Raw genomic sequence first — 26,797 nt, 5'->3', positions numbered from 1 at the left:
TGTTGATAACTCAGTAAAGTTGAATTTCATGTGTACAGACTGTTTGATAGAATTTTTGGGTCATTGCTGAAAAGTTTGTGTCTATGTGCAATCAGAGAAATGACCAAGAACATCCATCTGAGTGTAGGCCTACTATGAAATGGATATTTCTATCTCTATTCAAACAAGTAGAGTCTATTCCATTATTCATTGACCATTCTACTTGATATCAGATTTTTTTTATATATCAGATTTTTTTTATATATAATGATATGATATCATTTTTTTTAACAATCACATGATTATCGATGTCATGGTTATTTACCCCCATCTACTAAATTGAAGTGTGAATGAGAAGACTCATCTAAATTAGAACACTGCAATACAGTGTTATGGTATCTCTGTGTGCAACCAAGTCACGTCCACCAATCACAACAAGAATAGCAATAGTCTCAATTAACAGAAAACAGTCTTTAATTGTCCTACCACCAGAGACGTATTACTGTGCATAATTGGGCTATTCCAGCTGAAATCTATACCTAATTTACCAAATGAAGTAGTCATACTAGTCAGTAGATTGAGAATTTTGTTCTGCATATATATATTTGGGACCATCCACTACGAAGTGGTAGTAAAGTCGGCTCTAGATCATTTTCTGTTTATTGCAGATTTGGAAAGAATGCACTTTCAGCTTTACAAATGACACCTCAACCAGCTTCATCGGACATCTAGAAGTGAAGTTATGGTTCATCAAAGGTCAAATTCCTAATATATTTTACATAGAAATCCAATACTGTTTTTGATTGTATCTCAAAATGGAAAATGCCGACTTTACGACCAGTTTGTGGTGGATGGGCACATTTGTACCTCATTTGACATGATGCAATTTTTTTCCCAAGTCATACCAATTTGAATAAAAAAGAGAGCATTTCAAAAGTGACATAATTTACATAGACTTTTCTCTCAAAACATGCTAATCATGAGTACTGCGAGTGAGTGTTGATCTGTCATGCTTTAATGAGCCCATAGAATAGCCGGTAGGAATAGCGTTTAATTAAGCGAAGTCGAATTAAAACCAAATTGTCAATGGGGAGAAAATTTTTGGCCAGGCGTATAAATGGTTTTTTTTTACCCTTGTGTATAATATGGATTAAGCCGTTGATCCACTTGGAGGTATGCACATCAGTGATTTCAGATATGCGTTCACCTATGTTAAAACAGGTGCAGGGTTATTGAATGCATTCATAATGGTTTTGTTAAAGGTTTTTGTTGTTGCTATGATACAACCAATCACTTGGCATAATTGTAGCTGGCAAATGCAAATGGGTTTTGACTCACATCATGTTTTATCATCGAGAGATCAACGCGTCTACTGAAAAAAAGGTTAAAGCATCTATGGTTAAATAGCTGCATGTCAATATAAAACAGTGACATGTTAATGCTTGCATTCGCTCTATGGCAATGTATAGCAATCTACCAACAGGATAAACAAAATGGCAACAGTAAAACAATCAGGGTGTGATTGTAACATAGATCGTGATTGTGCAGGACGATGCGTCATCATGGTGGAATCTTTGTCTTTCGGCGGTATGGAAGGGACAATGTACTTGAGTAGGCAAGTTATGATTAATATGTTAATTATACGATGAAATAATAATGATAATAATAAATAACAGAAATAGCACTAACGAGGATCAATATGAAGGACAGCGATTAATTAATTTAATACATGTAGCGAAAAGATTACACAACTATACGTATCCCTTATCTCTTGGAAATTTTATTAAATGTAAGCCTACATGCATAGGCCTACACATATAACATCTATAAGCCCCGCTATAAGCAGTGCCAAGAAATGAGTGCGTAAGGCATAAGATAAGGTGTGTTTTAAAACATTAAATAGTGCCAGCGTGGGCATTTCAGTGATCGAATAATTATGAACAATGCAGTTAAATAGATTAAGTTCAAACATGCTTAATACACATGAGCACAGTCAAGTTCGAGTTTATAGCTATGATTAATGACGCTTCAGTTTGACATGGTTTCTTCAAAAAATCATAGGCCTAAACATGAATATTACAGGATCTAATAGTAGTAGGCTAGTAATTATGGTAGGCAATAAGTACAAGGATAACTAGCGGGAAACAATATCAATCAAACAACAAATAGTAAGGTCAAGGAGGTTACACTAAATTCATGGTTCTATTACTAATGAAAAACAGAATAAGAAGAAAGAAAAACGATTGTTTATCAAGAGAGATAGACCAGCTCTATATAATGGCAGAGTCTGGATCTTATCAAGTAATGAAGGGAAAACAATCTGACAAATAGGGATGGTCACTTAAGTCACAAATAAGGAAAATGGAAGTATAAGTAATAGGTCTAATATAAATATAAAAAATAATAAGCAGATACAGTAATAGCAAAATGAAACCCCAATTGTAAGGGTAATGATAGATATAATATAGATATGCAGTAAAATATAAAAACGGGAAGTAAAGAAGGCCAACAAGAAAAAATATCTTATTTTCTGGAGGTAAACAAATTGGGATGGTCACTTAGGTCACAAATAAGAAAAATGAAGTTTAAGTACTGTATAAATATAAAAAATAATAAGCATACCAGATACAGTAATAGCATCTAGTAGATTAAAATGAAACACATTTTGTAAGGGTAATGATAGATACAATATAGATATGCAGTAAAATATATAAATAGTCCTTCAAGAACATAAATTAGTAACAAGGTAGAAATGACCGATTAGTGGATCTGCATTATACAATTTAATATAACTATATCAAAGAATACATACAGGTAATATAGTGCAAGAAGAAAAAATAAATACAAAATAAATGGAATTGAGTATATTAGGCCTTAGGCCTAATATTAAAAAATTATAAATTACATGCGTTTAAGGGTAGACGAGGTATTGTTGGTCGAAGCAATCTAAAAATCGATTTTCATTATCTAGATCAATATATTATTGACAGTTAACACCTTGATGTTTTGCAAAGTTCTACAAATCGTATACTTTGCAAACTTGCTAAATTTATTGTTGTTAATGAGCTATGTACGTTTTACAAAAGCGTTGTTGTTTCAGCCCTCTTTACAACGTAACTCAAGAACCGCAGCACCTATTATAAAAGTATATCTGTGATATTTTGATTCTTCTACACGCTCGCTATGAATTGAGCAATGCAGTTTTTGCCAAAGCTCACAACCATTCATAAGATACTGTGAACTACCAAATCACAACAGTTTAAAATAATTAATAACCTTAAAGAGATTCTATTGGGGGGTAGTCAATTAATACGAGTAATATTATTGAATTCGTGCATTCGCACAACTCCAGCGATGGTTTAGGACGTTTGTAGTGCAAGTATCGGGTAAAGCGCGAGAGGCTTGGTTAAAAAAAAGAATGATAAAAACAAAAATTGTCTGGTACAATTGTAAAATTTGAGAACCCTTAAATGCTTATTACAGTGTGTAGCAAATACCCTGGCTGATAATATGGAACATAGGCATATCAAAATATTGTAGTTGGCATGTATTTAAAGAAATTCTTTCGGGTGGTTGTCAATTTAATACCAGTTATACTCCATCGATGGTTAGGACGTTTGGAGTGCAAGAACGAGAGGCCTAGTTAAAAAGAATGGAAAAAAACAAAAAAACAAAAAACAAAAAAAACAACTGACTTGTGCAAATGTAAAATCTGAGAACCCTTATGCTTATTACAGGGTTAACAAAAGCTAGCAAATACCTTAGGTACTGGCTAATAGTGCGGAACATAGGCAGACCACATGGCATATTCGTACAGGCAAGAAATATATTTTTGATTATAGGCCTACACTAAAAAGCCGAACTATTATGTATATAGGCATTCATGTTTGTAGGTGGTATTTATAAAGTATGCGGACACATCAAATATGGTTAAGAGGTATATGTATGTAGGCAACGGGCAAGGAATACATGATTATACAAAATAGATGAGAAAGTAGGGGGAGCAGTTATATGAGGAAGCCACTAATTGCATAGTGCGTTGTGATGTTAGCCACCATTTTCATAATAGTTAAACAGCTAATGTAGTAAGAGAACAAAACAAGCCTAAGTTGAAAGGGCAAAGGTCACGTTCGCGAATTCACATGCATACAATGAGCTACAATGTCATTAACAATTTTATAACAAATAGGCGTTTTAAAAATAAAAACAAAGGAGTAGGCCTATAGTTATAATTTACAGACGACTATAAAAGAAACATGGCAGAACAGACACCAACAGACAAATCATATCTGCATATCATAAAACAGTAGTATAAGACATACAGTGTATAGCATCAGTTGTCTCTTGCTGTGTATTTTTGTTTCATTTCAGAAATTCATAGTGTTGATGTTGTGGAATTAGCATAGGCCACTTGTGAACATTACTTAACATGAACAATATCGTGGGGACATGGCAAAATGTGTAGCGGACATCATGCATGGTATAAAGTTCAGTCTACAACAAGCGACAATTGGCGGTACTTCACAAGGCGAAGTTCCTGAGCTCATGGAAATTAAAAACAAATTCACGCAGGAACGTGTGGACATGCATGAACACATGGATATATATCGATTCGTTATCTAAATCAATATGTCATGGAAAAATAAAACGTTGATGTTTTGCAAAGTTAATTCTACAAATCATATACCGTGAAAACGTCAGCTTGAAAACGTGTTGGATTATTGTATTGTTGTTAAGGAGTTGGTACCTCCACACTTCTTACAAAAGTGTTGTTGTTTCAGCGTTTGTTACAACATAATTCAAGAACCACATGACCTATGTGTATCTGTGATATTTAAATTCTTCTACACACTTGCTATGAAAGGATGAAGGCAATTTCGCAAAAGCTCACCACCAATTGCAAGCTAGGTGCTGTGAACTACCAAATCGCAAGGACCGGAAGTGCGAACGTTTCTCACATGCGCAGGAATTATTACGTGTTTAGGTGAACGATGTTGTAAACCAGAGAAAACCGTTAAAATCGATGCACAGTCGATTAATATTAATAGTCGCATCACCGCATCATCAACATATTTGTCAGGGGTGTGACAGCATGGAATTGGCATTTGATGAAAGCTCAGATGAAAACAAAAACAATGCAAGTAGTTTGTAGTCACAAAACAAAGTCAAGCAAACTTTATTTGGAAACGGCATGATCATCACTAGAGCTAAACAATGACCAAAAAAGGACAATGAACTACAAGTATACAGTACAGGATTAAGCAGTCTAAGATGCATTTAATTTGGTTTCCTTGGGGACACAAATTGAAATTTAATTCCTGAAATGCATAATAAAGCAAGTTGGTAACATATATTGATATAACACTCTTGCTATGAACCTCACAGTTGGCAAAGGCGAAATGATAAAACAAGTTCATCAAAGAAAAATTGTATATATATCCTGTATGAAAATCCTTTGTAAATATTGAAACGATACACGCTGCAATTGGAAGGTTTTCCTGCTTTTATCCCACGAAGGTTTTGATTAGGTTTTTCTACGCTCCAATTGCATCTATTCGGTATCAGTGACAGTATGAAATCCAAATGATTGATATGGGAATTTGTGTTTGATATGTATGATTCAAAATATATGTGTTCCATTTTATTCAACATTTATTTGAAAACCGTTACATGTAAGAAATAAAATATACGGTAAAGCATTTAGCCACTTCAATGCTTAAAATCGGTTCTCGAGGTGCTAATCGCTTTAAAACCCAAAAGTAATTTGGGCAATTATGTTGGCCAATCGTGTGCCACTCTAAAATCACAATCATCAACTCAGCTCCACAAGTGAAATAATTCTTTATCCTATAAAGCCGAGTAGCGCCAGCTAACTTCATGCTACATTTTCCATGTTGCATCCAGGAGCATTGAATCATTGAAATTGAAAAAAAAGGGGCGGGTGTTAAGCAAGTTCCTTTTGAAATAAAGGAACTTGTTTGGCAGTTATTTTTCGGCTTTCAATGATATTCTGCATTAATTATATGCATTTATGACAAATCATGGCAAATGACATGGTCATTATTTGAAATCGAATATATTTTCAATAGTAACTACATGTAACCTTTAATACATGTGTGTAAGTATGGAATTGGGTGTTATAAAATACACACGATAAGAATTCCAAATGGGATGGCCTTTCAATTTTTAAATTGAAATTAAAATGCGCGTGATTGTTTTGTTCTGCGTTTTGGGATCTTTTGGGCTCAATTTCAGCGCTGATTATGTTTGTCACGGCTTTTAGGCTTTTACTCCATAGGATATTGGTGCCAATTAGCGCAGATTATGTTCATGTTAAGGTCAGGTTGGGTACTTTCCATGGAGTTGGAAATATGGTGCCAAGTAGTGCGGATTATGTATGTGATACATTATGTAAGAATCAAATATTCTATATATGAATGATAATAACGTCATAAAGAAATATTGTGCCTTTAAATATGCGCAGATTATGGTATTGTCTGGTGTAGGGGCATTTTTCTTTGGTATGAGATACTTAAGAAATCCCATAGCGGATATTCTTTATAAATAAACCAAATGATCTCTCGGTTGGTATAGAACATGACCACCACAAAAGTGTTGTCTCCCATGTTTGTTGTTTTGAGTTCATTGACAATAGCGTTTAATTAAGCGAAGTCGAATTAAAACCAAATTGTCAATGGGGAGAAAATTTTGGCCAGGCGTATAAATGGTTTTTTTACCCTTGTGTATAATATGGATTAAGCCGTTGATCCACTTGGAGGTATGCACATCAGTGATTTCAGATATGCGTTCACCTATGTTAAAACAGGTGCAGGGTTATTGAATGCATTCATAATGGTTTTGTTAAAGGTTTTTGTTGTTGCTATGATACAACCAATCACTTGGCATAATTGTAGCTGGCAAATGCAAATGGGTTTTTGACTCACATCATGTTTTATCATCGAGTGACCCACGTCTACTGAAAAACCCACCCTCCACGCCCAATAAATGTATATGTTAAGTGAAAGTAAAGTAACAGTGAGTCATGTATAAGTTTACATGTTTTAGCGGAAAGTAAGTAAGAATAATCAATTGGTTTTAAGTTTTACGTAACTTTGAAAACATGTTTAATGCTAAATTATGCGGTTTAAATTAACACGAGCATTAAATGTTTTATCAGAGCGTTAAACGTTTTCAAGGTAATCATTTGAAACAGAAATATCATAATAAATGTCAAATGTTCACTTCCAATTCATGCATAACAATATAAGAAGTGAAGTAAATATAATCAAGCCTTGCAGGCTTAATTGAAGTTCATTTAATGGCTTAACATGATTAATAAAACAGGTTATCATAACAAGTGGGGACACGGATAAGATAATAACTCGCAAGTCAGCAAGTGATTATAATTGTGAATTCAAGTTTAAGTCTAAAAGCTTTCAATTGTATATACAGAAATATCACAATGAATGTCAAATGTTCACAATATGAGGTAACTTCGAATTCAGGCATAACATAAGAATTGAAGTAAATATTATCAAGCCTTTGTAGGCTTAATTGAAATTAATTAAATGGCTTATGTTTAATAAAACATGTTTATCATAACAAGTGGGGACACAGATAAGATAATAACTTGCAAGTCAGCAAGTGATTATAATTTTGTATTCAAGTTCAAGTCTAAAAGCTTTCAATTGTATATACTTGAGCCTTAAACACTGCATAGAGCGGTCGTGTTAAACTAAGATGTCTCCCAGCGCAAAACACTGGAGAAAAATGGTTCACAAAGGAAATGAGAACCAGCTGTATAGAAATAAAGTAATAAGTCAACAAGTTCAAAATAAGTTTGATATGACTTTGAATTCATAGCAAATTCTAAAGTCTGAAAATATGTAAGCTAAATAATTCCACAAAAAAGAATCTGTCTGTTGGTGTCAAGTAGGCACTTTATCATAAAATCAAAAAGTAGCCGAAGTTAAAGAAAAAGCACTTTACCACTGTCTACCTTGTTTACTGCATAATCAAAAAACAAAACAAGTCAAAAATGGTTGTTGAAGTTAAAGACATAAGCCTGGTACATGTATGTCAACAGTTTCCTAGTCATTGTGGTAAATAAATACATGAAATGATTGAAGCAAAACTTTTCATGTCTATAAAAGAAGACGATACGTGCAGTTATTTTTTTCGCTTTCAATGATATTCTGCATTAATTATATGCATTTATGACAAATCATGGCAAATGACATGGTCATTATTTGAAATCGAATATATTTTCAATAGTAACTACATGTAACCTTTAATACATGTGTGTAAGTATGGAATTGGGTGTTATAAAATACACACGATAAGAATTCCAAATGGGATGGCCTTTCAATTTTAAATTGAAATTAAAATGCGCGTGATTGTTTTGTCTGCGTTTTGGGATCTTTTTGGGCTCAATTTCAGCGATGATGATGTTTGTCACGGCTTTTAGGCTTTTACTCCATAGGATATTGGTGCCAATTAGCGCAGATTATGTTCATTTTTCGTCAGGTTGGGTACTTTCCATGGAGTTGGAAATATGGTGCCAAGTAGTGCGGATTATGTATGTGATACATTATGTAAGAATCAAATATTCTATATATGAATGATAATAACGTCATAAAGAAATATTGTGCCTTTAAATATGCAGATTATGGTATTGTCTGGTGTAGGGGCATTTTTCTTTGGTATGAGATACTTAAGAAATCCCATAGCGGATATTCTTTATAAATAAACCAAATGATCTCTCGGTTGGTATAGAACATGACCACCACAAAAAGTGTTGTCTCCCATGTTTGTTGTTTTTGAGTTCATTGACAATTAATCTGAAGGGGGAAATAGCCCAAATCAATCTGAAGGAGGAAAGGACCCACTTTTCCCACTCAATTTGGTATAACTTGGGGAAATAAAGAGGGATCGTGCCAAATAAGGTATCAAAATATGCAGAACAAAATTATCGTAAGATAGGCCCTATTGCTTTTGTGTTAAGTGTTTAGGCACTTTTTGTGCACAGTATATATGACCATAAATAGTGCATAAATGTGTACAAAATCAGTGGTGTATCCAGTGGGGGTGTAGCTCCCCAGTCAGCATGGTCCGTTGGTACATAACTAGTCCGGGGTCACGTTTTCCAAACAGTCCATATTAAAAAAATTGGTTAAAATCTGCTATGTTTGGGCCATCCAATTAAAGCATTAATATCAACAATTTTGCGCACTTTGTGTGCTTGTCCCAGTAAAATAATTTTGAAATATTGGTCGTTACGCTACTGAAGTGTGTGTAGGGGAGGGTGGACACTGATCTGACATGCTTGACAAGAATACTCGTTGGTGAATTCATGATTATGTTGGTACAATCACAAGTTTGAGCCCCCCCCCCCCCTACATACCCATCTGAACCTGGCTATATGCTACTGCACCAAAAGGCTTTGATATGGGCTTCATTTTGAACAAAATCAAACTTCTGAAGGGCACATCCTACCTTCCTCAGGTCAGGGGTTGTATCTGACACGTCCAGGGACTCCTTATTTTTTTATTTTGGCCATTTTGGACTCCTTAAATCACAAGTTGAAAGTGACCAAAGGGTCCGATAAAAAGTACAAAGGGTTCAGAATTAAATTGGACCCTTTGTTTTTGTGTGCTCGTGCTACCCCTGCCTCAGGTCCTTATGTCATGCAAGTCTATAGACCCACGTTTTGAAGTTTGTGTTACTATAACCAATAAAAATGTATACATAATAGAAAAAGTCTCAATTGGGGCTTCATTTGAAAAAGAATTCCAACAACCCTTCTGTTAAGCTTGGCATGATGTACCAAAAAAAAATCCACCAAATCTGTGGCCCCCACTTTTCAAGATAGATGATGCCCTTGCCTCAACCCACTGCCACCTGCCCTAACTCAGAGCAGCTGTAGCAAATTTAGTAACAGGAAATTATGTTTACATAGGGTTGAGGGCATATGTTCCATATTTTGCATCCACATAGCCTTTTCGCTAAAAAACCCCAACACATAGCGCTTTAATAGGGTTTTTGGCCAAAGGAAGCTGACACACACTTTTTTTTGGCCTAAATTCATATTTTAAAATATTATTACTGATATCATAACTTCAAATAGTAAAATGGACAATCATGATTTAGGCAACGGACAAAACCTATTTTAGGGGATCTGAAATATCACTTTTAAAAAGCTTGAAAAATCTGGCAAAAATTTGGTGAGTTTTTGTAAACATATTTTGAAAATGTTTTCTGAAATTTTTCAGTCAAAATCAATCAATTTTGGCCCCAAAACAGCTTACTTTACATCTTTTTAGCAAAATGTTTTACAAATTCTCCCAAAACGTAAAATCTGGGTCAGTTGGGCCTGTAAAAGAAAGTTAATGTTTTTTCTGTACCTTAGGGCATTACCGGTACTTGCATTTGTTGTTGTTGTTGCAAAATCTACAGTCTAAAATTACACATACAAATTCATCATCGTTGAGAGCATATAAGGGGCCTACCACCGCCAGGTACAAACCAAAGAAAACACAGTCTATTCATAGCATTCACTAAAGATGAGAATGAGACCATCCATGGTGAAATGCTGTCAGCTGCATGCATAAAAGGACAAAGGCTAGTCTGAATAACAGGGTCATTGAAAGTGGGAATGAGACCCGGGTGAATTAGTGTGACACAATCTAAGTGGCTATTTGATTTGTATGTGTTAAGATTGGAAATGTAGAATACATTGTGAGAGGGAGAATATAGAGCATGAGATGCAATTGGGTCATGGTGTATAGAGGTCTTGCATCAAATTGATTTTATTTTATGGTAGAATGTGCATTGAAATGTGTGATAGCAGGCCTTTGCATCTAGATTTTAAAGGCAAGTGGTGAATCACTCACTATACTATTTTTTTACCCTGATGTGGCAGTGATGCGAAGATGTTGAGGCAGCTGTTTTAAACACATATCTATGCAGTGTGTTTAGTACGAAGGTCCATTTAGTATTGTTATCTTCAGTAGATACCGGTAACACACATGTCCATTTTACTACTGTTCTGTTCAGTAGATAGCACACACGTCCATCACATCATTGTTATTTGCATTAGATATGTCCATTTTATGATTGTTATCGTCAGTAGGGCACAAATGTCCATATTACTACTGCTATGTTCTTTAGATAGCACATATGTCCATTTTATTATTGCCATCTTCAGTAGATAGCACACATGTTCATTTTATTATTGCTATCTTCAGTAGATAGCACTCATATCCATCATATATGTGTTATTTTTTCAATAGCACACATGTCCAGTTTATTATTATATCCTTCATTAATATATTCTCGTTCGTTAATTGGTTAAACGTGTATCATGTGACCAAAAATAGTTTTGCTATTCTGCAAAGCAGTCAAAAAGCAGATTGATGAGGAACGAGGTACTATTCAAAGTACTATCTCCCGGAAATAGTTTTACTATCTCCCTCTGGTAGCGTATGACCTCATACCCGCGTCGCAGTTCCTAGTGGTCCGTGCAACTCGCCACATACGCGGGATATCACAGCCGGTTCTGGGGTATTAATGTGTCGCAAGTCATGTTGTCTTACGAAGCAGTCACAAGCAGCACAGAAGTGCAGCTAAAATACGGCGGTTTCATGCCACAATCTTGAGTTACATCAGGATTACTATCTTAATATTGACGGCAAAATACTGACAGAGAACATGCATGGTTACTCGTTTCACAGTGGTATTGTAGAGGTTACAACATTTTCATGGTAAGCTTTAGCCACTCAACTGTGTGCGTGTTTTGTGCATGTAGGCCTATGTGCATTCAATCAAAACAAAGCGAGGCCAGCCTAGCCTTGACTAGGCCTAGCCTAGATTTATACCGAGGCCTATGACTATGATAAAGATCTTGCCTTTCTAATATTTTTACCAATTAATGAACAAAGAATATATTAATGAAGGATATAAAACAAATATTTACTGCTCTAAATTGGGATCTGGTGGAATCTATTGGTCCCCTCGGTGAACTGGAGACCGTGAGCCTACTATTTTCCTCGACCTGGCGGTCTCGGGAAAATAGTAGGCTCACGGTCTCCAGTTCACCGAGGGGACAATAGATTCCACCAGATCCCGAATGAGCAGTAAATATTTGTATATTATCTTCAGTAGATAGCACACACTACTGCTATCTTCAGTAGATAGCACACACTACTGCTATCTTCAGTAGATAGTGCACATGTCCATTTTACTATTGCTATCTTCAGTAGATAGCACACATGTCCATTTTACTACTATCTTCAGTAGATAGCACACATGTCCATTTTACTACTGCTATCTTTAGTAGATAGCACACATGTCCATTTTACTACTACTGCTATCTTCAATAGATAGCACACATGTCCATTTTACTACTGCTATCTTCAGTAGGTAGCACACATGTTCATTTTACTACTGCTATCTTCAGTAGATAGCACACATGCCCATTTTACTACTGCTACCTTCAGTAGATAGCACATTATGTCCCAAGAACAAAGTTCCCCCTAATACTTTTTAAAATAAGTCGACAAATATTTTACAAAATATAAAAATGTAAAAAGATATGTATTGCCCTATTTGTTTTACCCATGTGGACCAATTTATAGCGATTTGTGTGTGTTAAGATTGGAAATGTAGAATATATTGTGAGATGGAGAAAATGGAGCATGAGATGCAATTGGGTCATGGTGTATAGAGGTCTTGCATCAAATTGATTTTATTTTATGGTAGAATGTGCATTGAAATGTGTGATAGCAGGCCTTTGCATCTAGATTTTAAAGGCAAGTGGTAAATCACTCACTATACCATTTTTCATTCTGATATGGCAGTGATGCAAAGATGTTGAGGTTTAATGTGCTCAAGATAACAATAACAAAAGTAGTCATGTGTGCTATCTACTGAAGATAGCAATGATAATAGTGGCCAAGTGTGCTATCTACTGAAGATAGACATAACAATATTTGTCATGTGTGCTCAAGATGACAATAATGAAAGTAGTCATATCTGCTATCTACTGAAGATAGCAATAGCAAAATATTAGTGGTGGTCATGTGTGCTCAAAATGGTAATAACAAAAGTAGTCATGTGTGCTATCTACTGAAGATGGCAATAACAATAGTGACCAAGTGTGCTATCTACTGAAGATAGCTAGTGGTCATGTGTACCTGAGATAGCAATAATGAATCTGCTGTCTACTAAGATAGTTGTCATGTGTCATATCTAGCTGTTGTTGTTGCAAAATCTACAGTCTACAATTACACATACAAATTTATCATCATTGAAAGCATTTAAGGGGCCTACCACCGCCAGGTACAGACCAAGAAAAAAATCCTGTCTATTCATAGCATTCATTGAAGATGAGAATGAGATCATGGTAAAATGCTGTCAGCTGCATGCATAAAAGGACAAAGGCTAGTCTGAATAACAGGGTCATTGAAAGTGTGAATGAGACCCAGGTGAATTAGTGTGACACAATCTAAGTGGCTATTTGATTTGTATGTGTTAAGATTGGAAATGTAGAATACATTGTGAGAGGGAGAATATAGAGCATGAGATGCAATTGGGTCATGGTGTATAGAGGTCTTGCATCAAATTGATTTTATTTTATGGTAGAATGTGCATTGAAATGTGTGATAGCAGGCCTTTGCATCTAGATTTTAAAGGCAAGTGGTAAATCACTCACTATACAATTTTTCACCCTGATGTGGCAGTGATCATAAGCGTAGATCCCGGGGGGATGGGGGATTTATCCCCCCCCCCAATATTTTGCCAGGGGGGGGATGGTCCATACAATCATCCCCCATTTTATTATTGCTATCTTCAGTGATAGCACGTATGTCCATTATCTTGTGCAAATCTTGTGCAAAAAATTACTATTTTCGCCTGTTTTGTCATACTGTTGTAAATTCAATGAACTATGACTTTGCTAAAGAGCGCTTACAAATTAATGTTTCAGTAGATAGCACACATGTCCATTTTTGTTATTGCTATCTTCAGTAGATACTATAGCACACATGTCCATCATATTATTGCTATCTTCTGTAGATAGCACATATGTTCATTTTATTATTGCTATCTCCAGTAGATAGCACACATGTCCATCATATTATTGCTATCTTCCGTAGATCGTAAACTTGTCCACTTTACTATTGCTATCTTCAGCATCTTCCGTAGATCGTAAACTTGTCCACTTTACTATTGCTATCTTCAGCAGATAGCACACATGTCCAGTTTATTATTGCTATGCTATCTTCAGTTGATAGCACACATGTTCATTTTTGTTATTGCTATCTTCAGTAGATAGCACACATGTCCATTTTACTACTACTATCTTCAGTAGGTAACACACATGTTCATTTTATTATTGCTATCTTCAGTAGATAGCATACATCCATTTTAATGTTGCTATCTTCAGTAGATAGCATACATGTTCATTTTATTTTTGCTATCTTCAGTAATTAGCATCATATTATTGCTGTCTTTAGATAGCACATTGCAATCTGCACCAGATACACAAATGTCTACTTTATTCTATCTTCAGTAGATAGCACATATGTCCATTTTGTTATTGCTATCTTCAGTAGATAGCACACTCATCCATCATATTATTGCTATCTTCAGTAGATAGCACATATGTCAATTTTATTATTGCAATCTTCAGAAGAAAAAACTTTATTATTGCTGTCGGTAGAAGATAGCTTAAGTGCCCATTTTACTACTGCTATCTTCAGTAGATAGTACATGTGTCCATTTCATTATTGCTATCTTCAGTACCCGGTAGATAACACACATGTTCATTTATTATTGCTATTTTCAGTAGATAGCACCTATGTCAATTTTATTATTGCAATCTTCAGAAGATACACAAATGTTCATTTTATTATTGATATCTTCAGTAGATAGCACACATGTCTATTTTATTATTGCTATTTTCAGCAGATAGCACACATGTCCATTTTATTATTACTCTCTTCAGTACCCAGCAAACACAAAACGTTTTCGACATCATTCTCAAAAGGTTATAAAAGGTTGCCAGAAAACGTTTAAATGTCGGGTTATTATTATAAAGGGTATATTAAGAGTATAAAACGTTTTCATAACCTTAAAATAACATTTTTTGATAATCTTCTGCTCAGCAAACAAAAATGTTTTACAGAAAACGTTTAAATGTCGGGTTATATAAAAGCTATAAATACGTTTTAATAACATTCCAAAAACATTCTTGAACACCTGATACAAAACATTCTAAACAGAATGTTATTTTGGGATTGAAAAAAATATTTTGCGAAAAATGTTTTCCAAAAATATTTGAACCGTTTTCATGACCTTTATATAACCCGACATTTAACGTTATTAAAATGTTTTGAAAAAAACATTTTAAGAACATTTCTGTGTTTGCTGGGTTTAAATATTTTAACATAATGTTATTTAAATATTGACAAAATATTTGGCAAAAATGTTTGCAAAAATAGTTTACAATAACATTTGTTAAAAACTTTTAAAAACTATTGTTCTAGTGTGTTTTCATACAAAACGTTTTAAAACGTTGTCATGACCTTTATATAACCCGACATTTTAATGTTATTAAAACGTTTTTACCTAAACCAAAAGCCAAAATATAACTTACTTAAAACGTTTTTAAAACGTTTTTGTGTTTGCTGGGTAGATAGCACACATGTCCATTTTATTATTGCTGTCATTAGAAGATAGCTTAAATGCCCCTTTTACTACTGCTGTCTTCAGTAGATAGCACATGTGCCCATTTCATTATTGCTATCTTCAGTATATAGCACACACATCCATCATATTATTTCTATCTTCAGTAGATAGCACACAAGTTCATATTATTATTGCTATCTTTAGTAGATAGCACACATTTATGAAAACAGAATTTATTGACAAAGCCAAGAATATGACACTTATGGCATCACTACGTTACACTGATGATGGTATAGAACAGGAACGCAGGTGTGTTGAATCTGTTAATCAGTTAAAAAGAGAAATATCAGGGTTTATTAGATCAAATTCTGCTGCTTGGTTGTAATGGTTGGCTGGATATAAGGGTTAATTACCAATATCCACTGATCCATGAGTGCTGCTTGGTTGATGCCCAGGTTTGGTGGGGGCAGGAATGGATTTGGAATCGGTCGGAATCCAATGAATGACATGTATATCCTATGACAAAAACTTCACATGGGCAATTTTATTTGATTCTGTCCACAAAATCAGTATTAACAGGTTTGCCATGATCACATTAGTTTGAATATGAAGCACAGTGTTGAGAAACAATCATTCATACTATCCAACAATGCATAAAAAAGTGCAACAAATAATTACTATTCTTTTTATTATTTTTTCTTTCAACTACATCATTTTATGTGACACACACAGTATTATGAATGTTAAATTTTTCTATGCAAAACACTATCTTACAGAAATTTTAAAGGTATATGTCACAGCCATTAAAATCAAATATAATTTTTATCCAAATCTTAGAATTACATAGTTTCCCAACTGGATTGCCAGCAGTGAGTAGGATTAAGGGCCCATCTTGATAAAAAAAAAGAAAAGCCATTTGGTTTGCTCAACAATGCTCTGCAAATTTATTTCAATTTCAATTTCAAAAAGTCATTATTGATATATGCTTCACATTTTATGCTGGTCTGTAATAGCATTTTTTGCCAGAAATGATCCTTTTTATTGCATATTCTTGGCTCCTATGGTAGCATATTCTTTCAACTGTGAAATGTCTTTATTTTACTGTCTGGATGTCATTGCCATTATACAGAGTGAGTCAAACATATGAGTACCCACTGTTAACATAGTTCTTTTTATGCAATTGAAATAATAATCAAGATGTTAAACTCGCATTTTTAGTGATGTTTATCACTTTATTAGTGGTTTCATCAGACTGGCAACTCATCACATCTGACTGTTTCCTTTTATGGGTAACAGGATGCACCATTGATTTGAGGGAGTGATGAGTTGGTCAAAGATGTTGCTGAGTGAATAGGCCCGTAGTCTTTGTGATTTTAACATCTTCAATATAATTGGATTTGCATAAAAGGAACTATGTTAACTCTCTCCACGCGGGTGTCAACTGCAGACGACAAGTAATTGTAAATTTTCATGAGCATATTTGAAATTAGCATGAAGAATGCATTATAATGAGTACAAACAAACCTATTGGTTCAGTGGTTCTTATGACAGTTCTTGAGCTTTTGAGAAACAATCTCAAAACTTTTATTATGTTGAAGCCTATGGCTAGCACGCACAGCATTTAGTTGAATCTAACAATCCAAATGAACTTATTCAAAGATTTGACCAGTAATCAACTTGACAAATTTCTAAAATATTTAAATCTATAAAAAATTGCAAGATAAACTAGACTGATATTTTGTCCATTGTAAGCTGTGTGAAAATTTTATGAATGTAGGCCTAAAACAAGATCATTTGAAAAAGACACCCTGAAAAACAAAATGCACACAGCTGTTAATGCCCAGATATCAGGGCCGGATTTACCATTTAGGGGCCCCCAAAATTGCACTGTGCATCTTCCTTTTTTAGCCCCCAAAACACCATGTTTTTGGCTAAAATATGGTAAAATTGCACAAATGTTCGCGCTTCATGCGCAGACCTTCTGTATAGCAAAATTCACCTTCATATTAGGCTAAGATAGTCTGAAATAAAAAAATTTGAGTGCTCAGTCATGCCTTCCTCAAGGTGAGTTTGGGGGCCTCCAAATTTTGACCTGGCCCAGGGTCAACAAAAAGGTAAATCCAGCCCTGCTAGATATGCTTGGCATAAAAAAACACGTTATCTTTTCATTATGCCCTCAGCACATTTTGTACAAAAAGCATTCCATATGATATCTGAAAGTGAAATTTCAGTATTATTTTGAATAAAAAATATCTTGATTGAACACCATAAAATTGTCATATCTTTTGATTCATGAAAAATTTATGTGAAGGAGAAAGCAATGCTCTATCTTAAGCACAGCATAATTTTTTTATTTAGGGTGTCTATAATTGCAGAAAAAAATACAGCTGGGCACATATCTTTTGACTCACCCTGTAGTAGTTTTAAAAGTTTTATTCTGATCATATAATTTGAAATATTTGCAATAGAGAACAAATTATTATTTGGTGCAGTCAACCGGAATGTCATATTAAATTTACGTCCATGCTTTAAAGCAATAAAATACTATTTCTGATTTTGTCCTTTTTTGTCCTTTTTCCTAGTTTATTGTAATATGATAAAATAATAATAGTGCAAACTGACAGAAATATTGATAATGGATTTGGAGCTGATGATAAAATAAAGAGGGAATTTGTTTTCATTACTATGCAATTGAAATACTAATGAGACCTCCAAATCCTACCAAAGTAACGTTTTATAAAGACAGTTTTGTTTCAATATGGTTTCTAAACTCATTCATTTATTTGATTGTTCCATCCTTCATTCACTCCTTTGTTTGTTCATTCATTCATTCATTCATTCTGCAGCTATAACACATTTTTAAATGGGTGCACACCCCCAGTATAAAAAAAAGTGAAGAAAAATTGGAGAAAAGGAGAAGAAAAATGCCTGTGTACATGTGATTTTGACGAAATTAATCTCATATTTGGCCATTACAGCTTTAAAAAAGCAAATTTAAGTGTGTTTTGAGGAAATTTGCTCCATTTTTATGATCCTTTCTTAGGTCACCAAGAAATCCCCCCCCCTGGTTGCTGAAGTTCTGTATATACGCCTGTAACCTGTGCAGTGCCTTATTTGCGTGAGTTGCAATGAAGGCAAAAGCAGCTTTACACTGGTAAAATATGTGGATGTGGATGCCCGGGGATGACAATTGACACCAATAACCATACGGGTATGTTCCCCCAGAAAGACCCCCCTTTTTGGATTTTGCAGCTCCAAAAGACCGCCTAAATTTGACCAAAATAGAGCTCCAAAAGACCCTTGATTTGTGATAATTTTTACTCTAAAAGCCCCCTAAATTGCTCATTTGTCACATTTCTGGGTTTGTTTTCAGGTGATTTTCAACCAGAAAGCCAAGAAAACCCTTGATTTTGACTGTTTGCAGCTCTAAAAGACAACTCTTTCACTTATTCGAAGCTCCAAAAGACCCCCTTTTACTAGCACACCGACAGCTCCCAAAAACCTCAAAATTCTGGGGGAACATACCCACCAAAATTTTATGATGTCCCCCTTGCTATTCATCCATTTTGTGTTACTAATACATAACATTGTTTTGATTCAATTTTTCTCATTTCAGAAAATAATATCCGCTCCCTCCAAATGGATTCCATCTTGACATGGATGACAAGTTTCCATAGTAACAGTGACAAGATAGAACCAGGTGCTATGGAATTGGTTGCCTTTGATGTGCTATGTGGAAACTTCAATTTTGACAACATGTCACCAGGTAGGAAGAGACCCATGTACTACCAGCAATAGCATTGCCAAGGGGCATGGTTAGGGGAAGCTTCCCCTGTAGGCAATGGGGGGAAGTGAGGCCAAGGCAATATTTTTATTTGGCTTTGCTACTGTAGCCATGTGCTTAAGCATAAGGGAAAAAGGTAAAATGTAAATGGGGATAATGTGCAATATGATCACATCAATGCCCTCAATTTTCCTTTAATTTCTACTTTTTGCATGATTGTAATGCCCAATGATAAACTGTGAAAGACTAAGTCTGAAATGTTTTAATTACAGTAAAATTAAGAATTCTGGGTACAATTACCGAATAGGGGGCAACTTGCTAGACTTGAGTCCAGTCCTCGTTTACGGATTTTAGGGTTAGGGTTTAGGGTTGGGGTAGGGCAGTCTTGTAATAAGACTAGTAGAGTTGCACCCTATTTGGCAATCACTCCAAATTCTGATAATAAAACCAGGATCACGATTTTATTCCCCAACACATTGGTACGTACGTCAGTATAGATATAGTCGCTGGAATGAAATAGTGATTTTCTCTGGTTTACCTCATTTGCTCGGCCTCAAATTAAAAGAATACATCTGATAGTGAAAACCAACAACATTTGGAAGAAAATTAGAATCTATTTTTACCAAAGGTTGATGGATGTCGGTCGATGGATGTCGGCCACAGCTAAAAATAGTAAGTTGTGTGAATTTGGTTAAACTTTTCTTTTATTCATATTTTTAATGCAAATCGCACCTTATTGCTTGAATCAATCATTTCATGGTTCGGTTACATATATTACAGACAAACTCTTTCTATTGAAAGGCTCAGCCAGCACTATTAATATTTTCATAGATTACATACTGACATGAAATGTATTGCTGTTATATTATTATTTTTAAATGTAGATTTTAATATAAATATTGTCAAACTGTAATTAACACCTCCCAATAACGAGTGGTATTTTTAGCTCATATTTAGGGTAAGCATCCTGATTTCAGGATTTATTGCAAATATCAACATAACATTTGTGGCCTAATTTCATGCTCTTCACTGAAACTCACCCACATAAAGGAGTTAAAGAAGTTGTTACCATGGCAACGTCAAATTATCATACCATTTTTAGATTTGATGGCAAATCAGTTTTTTATTTTTATAAGAATAGAGATTTACGATATGAATCAAGTTGTCATGCTATTTTTAGGCTTGATGGCAAATCTTAGTTTACTTTTATAAGAATAGAGATTTACGATACCAATCAAGTTGTCATGCTATTTTTAGGCTTGATGGCAAATCTTAGTTTATTTTTTATATGAATAGTGATTTACGATATGAATCAAATAATTCCTGCACAGAGACAAGAGATCTGCTTTCTTAATAACATCATGCATGTGATGCCATCCAGAATAATTTGGTATTTTGCACCCACATAAAAAAAAAGTTAAATTTTCTTATTTTACCATTGTTCATTTTAAAGGTATGTGACCAGATTGACAGCTTCATCCCCCATTTTTACTCCTCAAAACTGAGATTTTGGTATCAGAAGAAATGTCAGACTTTTCTCACTACCCAGTATAATTTAACATCCGAGATACAATTAAGTTTAGCATATTGTAAACCTGATGAAAGGATTCAATAATGGGAGTGAATACTATTTACGTTGGGGGGGTGACAGAGAATTTTTGCATAAAAATTTAACAACCATCTCATATCAAAGGAACAATTGCATGTTACCCCTTGAATCCTCAATTCCTTGTATATATTTATATGTCCCCCTCTAATATTAAGGTCAAAATTTCATGTCCACCTTCAGGTCAATCAAAAAATTTTGTGTCCCCCCTAAAATCCTCTGTTCCCTACCTGGCGTAAAAAGTGATCGCTCCCTAACAATTGAATATAACATGCACCCAACTTTTTAATTTAAAGAAAGATGAAAAGGCTAAGAAACTAAAGGATGTTATTAACTATGTAAATCATCAGCTGCAGCATACAAGTATTCATTGCAGCTCTGTTTGTTTTTGTGTTTGAAAATGAAAACATTTAAATCATATTTCAAACATCAATGAGCAACATTTCTAGTTGGCCTAGTACATACAAAGTAGCATCATCATAAAGGATTGCCCCATTTGTTATCTCAAAGGTGCCTGCCCACAGGCATTGGAATGTTTTTATTAACTGTACCAAATTCCCACTATTTAGTGATGCATCGCCTTGGCATAAATTAATATTTATTAAATTTCCCTAATATCGTAAAATCAATTGGTATGTACTGAATGAAAACCAACGTTTAGTTTTATGCATTGAAGAAAATGCATAAAAGCAATAAATCAAGGGGTTGTGCAATATCTTGGTGGGAGTGGGTCACTCAAATATAAGAGCAGGGCTTCATATGGCCCTATATTTCCTATTTTTCCTATATTCTTTATTTTATTAAAGCCATATTATAACATTTGCTAAGGAGAACGCCCTCAATATTTTTCAAAATTTTGTTTTTTTACACGATTGTAATATACTGTATTAAACTAACATGTCCTGCAAATATCAAGACTTTAGGTGCTGTAGTTTTGTCAAAATTTGCAATTTTGAATCAAACGCAGGAACCGTTGTTTAATTATTACAATCGAAATATTAGTCAAACGCATACACAATGTTCACATCACAGTGCGTACACAGCGTGCGGGATGGTACACACACATCAAATGCCTGTGCAGTAGCACAACCGAAGGAGTGACATGCATTGGCGATATCTGCGCTGGTAGTAAATTTCAGTTTTCTTTGCTTTACCTCACTTGTCCGGATCAAAATTAAAAGTGGTCATATCTGAGAGTAAAAGCTAACATTTTATGGAAAAGAAATACTAATCTGTTTTTTATAGAAATGTTATAACATGGCTTTAACAAAACAAGGATGCATAGCACTTTTATATTTGGTGCTCCTCCAAACTGTTAAAAAATACTTGGCCTCTCTCCCTCTGAGGCACTGTCAATAAATGCTTGCCCCCTTTAATTTACTCTTCCACATGGAAAACCTAATTGAGTGATAATTTGATAGAACAAGTACCATATTCAGCTTAATGCCATTTTGTAACATTTTCTCCCAAGCCTGCCCTCAATTTTACTAGAAATCTAGATTTTTACACAAATGTAATGTACTTTGATGAACTAAGACACTATACAACAATTTAAGCCTAATATGCTGTATTTCTTATATAATCTGAGATTTAATAATAAGCCTTCATATTCCATCGGTTAGTTATTACTGTGATAGAAATATTAGTGAAACACATACATGATACCCATATAACATTCTACGTACATGGCATGCGGGAAGGTCATAACACATCTAAAGAACCAAACTCAGTCATGATAGACACTAGACAATGATGTGGATTGGCGACATTATGTGCTGATATTAAATAGCGATTTTCTTTGTTTTGCTTAAAGGTCCGTAACCTGATCGACAGCATCATCCCCCCGATTTTTTTCATTGTTGATGAGGTTTTGGTATCACATAGGCCTAATAGATACTATTTTTCTCATTACTATCCTGAAATTTGACGCTCCAAGTCGATGTATTTCCGGAGAAATCATGAAACACAGCAGTTTTTACAGGCTACCATTTTGTAAATAATAAAAATTACTTCGGATTTCTGGGCAGGGAATTAATTGCGAATCATCAGTCTCCTCAACAGCTACTTTGGTTTCGCGTCATACACATTCTGTGAAAAAGCGAACCACACTAACTGCTGAGGAGACGGTACGCCGATGAAGTTATAAAAATCCACGATGGGCGTAGTGGGCTAAATTGCTCAATCGGTTAGCGCATTGTGCGTTACCCGAGAGGTACCCGGTTCAAAATCTGGTATCGGAAGGGTTTTTTTTCCTCTCCATTTTTAACCAAAACTTTTTATATTCATTTGAAATGTACATATTGCAAGGGGAAATATATTTTGTTTCCTTTTTTTCTGAAACGGTACGAAAAACAACAACAAATATTTTCCGTTCAATACGGGCCGGGCATTGTACAGCATGTCAGCATTAAATTCGTCATAGGAACGGGAATTGTTGTTGTTGCTTGCCTGCCCAGAATGCAATTCATGTATACCAAGGTATTGGATTGCAAATTTGGCTATTTATTCACATTTACGCTGAAAATGCTCTTGTTTTTTCACAAAGCAGCATAAAGGGGGCGATATTTGATATTATTATGTAATTTTAAAGACAATCCATATCCAAAACCAATAGGGTTACCCCCTTTAATCTGTTTGGGTCAAAACTAGAAATGGACATATCTGACAGTGAATTAAACATTTTGTGGAAAAGAAATACAAATCTATTTTTTATGGAGAATTTAACAACATGGCTTTAATTAGCACCCCACATGGCACCTCAACAAAACTTTTCTAACTTGAATTTATTTAAAGTACCCCATTCAATTACAAAAGGATCATGTACTCTCCTAGCTGATAAAATACGCCTACAGGCATCACGTAAATAAACCAAAGCGTTGAGTGCACCGTAAGGTTGTAGGGGCAGGTACCGGTCCTGGCTTAAGCAATATCACAGTAGTGCTAACAATAACAACTTATACCCATGGGTGATGACATTTGTTATGAATACATGCGGGCATTTAGACAATAATACCAAGAATTAAATTTCACTTGTACATACACGCATCAACTCATGCACGCATTTGTGCCATCACTTGTGTAACGGAGTCCGGGACAGGGTGTTCCAATGATAGGGTGGTAAAGCTTTCACAAAAAATAATGAAGTCGTTATAAATATGCCCATATCTTCAGAACTATTGATCATATTCACAATGTTTTAACATAGGAAGAAGGATGGTTTATTTACACACATTTTGATACCCTATTTGGTCAATGTTGTTCAATATTAACAACACAGTAATGTTTGAAAGAAAAATGCCAGAATTTAAAAGATGAAGTTTACAGCAATCAATGATTATTACTCAAGTATTGTGGCATGTAAAACCCGCCATTATATTGGCGCTGAATTCAAATCAATACAAATAACTGCAACTTTTAAATTTGGGTGATATATTGGCTATAGGGTGATATACTGGCTATGGGACTTACAAATTCAACAAGTTGGTCTTAGTTTAAAAAAAATATACAGCAATTGCTACCTACTGAAGATAGCTCTATATAGTGACTTAGTTTTAGTTAAGATATATAGTGATTGCTATCAACTGAAGATAGCTGTATATAGTGACTATAGTTTTAGTTTAAAAATATAGTGATTGCTACCTACTGAAGATAGCTGTATATAGTGACTATAATAGTTTTAATTAAAATATATAGCGATTGCTATCTACTGAAGATAGCTGTATAAAAAACTATAGTTTTAGTTAACAAAATACAGTGATTGCTATCTACCAAAGATAGCTGTATATAGTGGCTATAGTTTTAGTTTAAAAAATATAGTGATTGCTGTCTACTGAAGATAGCTGTATATAGTTTTAGTTAAAAAATATAAAATGATTGCTATCTACTGAAGATAGCTGTATCTAGTGACTATAGTTTTAGTTTAAAGTATATAGTGATTGCTATCTACTGGAGATAGCTGTCTCTATAGTGACTATAGAAGCTGGGAGTTAAAGGTGGGTGACCCGATTGACAGCCTCAGTTTACCCCATCAAAATGCAGATTTATGTACCAGGTGAAAGCACATATTTTAGGGGATTAAACAGATATTACACTTTGAAGAGTTTACATGCAAAACATGGTATGTGCCATTTTCAAACTTCCTGCATTAAGGCCACCGGCTGCAATATCTGCCCTCAATCCTAGTTTTAAATTGACACCCTTCTTTAAAAAATCCAATGCATATTTTTTAAACTATGATCAAAAATGGCACACATTTTCTTATTATATTCAACATGTTCTATTTGCCTATTTCTCAAATCAAGAAAAATGGAAATATGGCATTTTGCCTCTGAACTCTTCATTTGTATGTATGAAAAATGGCAAAAATTGATGAATGTGCAAATTGACAATGAATTTGATTTTGGTTGAAGGCAAGGCTTCCAGAATGTGGAACTTTTAGTAAAAAAAAAAAATGCTTGCCTGTAAAAATAAGACTTTGACTTTTGGCGTATCTGTGACACTCACATTTATTTAAAGAATACAAAACCTAATCTTTAGTTGACCACCAATGGTTTATTATTTTGAGCAATAGAAGCCAGACTTAATCACCAGTTGCGGCACCAGGAATTTGTTTTCGGGGGTTGAGGGGGGAGGCAAAGTGAGTTTCAAGTGGACGGTGGAAAAATCAACCAGTTTTGTGCAAAATTGCTGCAAAAGAGGACATTTTTGTAATGTTAAGTTAAGAATCTAGGGGCAAGAGTTCTATCTGGGGGAGCGCCACTGCCAATCACCAGGGTGCTAGCAGTTGACCTGTGATTGAGTTTTGAAGCTATCCCTAAATGCAACAAGGTGTAGATAGAGACTATAGAATAAACACACTGATGACTAACTTGATTTACAAAATATTGATGAATGGTGGTGAATTGCTCATGATGTTTGCAAGATGAAACTTGTATCACATGCATGGATGAAGATGCTATTGTTAACCCCATGAGAACTACCTGCCGATTGGCCAGATAAGAAGTTTTCATTATCAATTGGCCCAATCAGCAACATTGTTAGAATAATTTCACCATGCATTGGAGGGAATTATTTGCAAAGCTCCATTCTGATTGGTAATTAAAGTGAAGATATCATGTAACTGACCAATCAGAGACAATGTTAGATTGGCAAGTGCTCAGAGGGTTAAGTAAGACAAGCAATCAGTTATTCCATTTGAAATCTATACACGCCCCCTAAAGGTCCGTTCATACTACCACCGCATTTGCGATGCGTTGCTTTGCGATGCCGATATATCGATTACGTTTTGCCGCAACTCAACGCAACTAGTCGCATGTCCAAGTCAAAATGTATTTAACTTTATTGCGATATCGCAATGCAGTAGTTTGCAGTACAATGCAGTACGGTAACGCACCGCATCACAAAGCAACGCATCGCAAATGCGGTGGTAGTATGAACGGACCTTAAGGAATATATGACCTTAATCTTACACACAGGGAGTGCAAATTTCAAATGTGGTTGCCTTAATGGGTGACTCCATTGGAAATCTACACCCCCTGTGTGGGAGATTAAGGTCATGTCTTCCATAGGGGGTATATGGATTTCAACTGGAATTGCCCAATATATCTTGGACTCCTACATCACAGATATTGTAACATTATCTGTGCCTACATGGGATATCCAATTCATTCACAGGTGCAAAAACAAACTTTATTCTCTAAACTTGAGGGTTTTTTGAAAGAAGGTCTTATCTGTAATAGCTG

General features: G+C 34.9%; 1 protein-coding gene across 1 annotated transcript in view; it reads left to right on the top strand.

Annotated features, from left to right (window-relative positions):
* LOC140135969 (sphingomyelin phosphodiesterase 3-like) overlaps nucleotides 1-26,797 on the top strand; it is a 285,478-nt gene that overhangs the window by 242,626 nt on the left and 16,055 nt on the right. Inside the window, exon 4 of the mRNA XM_072157666.1 lies at nucleotides 19,283-19,432. Within this exon, the coding sequence (XP_072013767.1) occupies nucleotides 19,283-19,432 (150 nt within the window). The remainder of the gene's footprint in view (nucleotides 1-19,282; nucleotides 19,433-26,797) is intronic.

The sequence above is a fragment of the Amphiura filiformis genome, chromosome 16 (assembly GCF_039555335.1).
Source record: "Amphiura filiformis chromosome 16, Afil_fr2py, whole genome shotgun sequence".
In the NCBI taxonomy this organism is placed as follows: domain Eukaryota; kingdom Metazoa; phylum Echinodermata; class Ophiuroidea; order Amphilepidida; family Amphiuridae; genus Amphiura; species Amphiura filiformis.
Note: the sequence above shows the minus strand (reverse complement) of the source record. Positions and strands in the feature narration are given on the sequence as shown.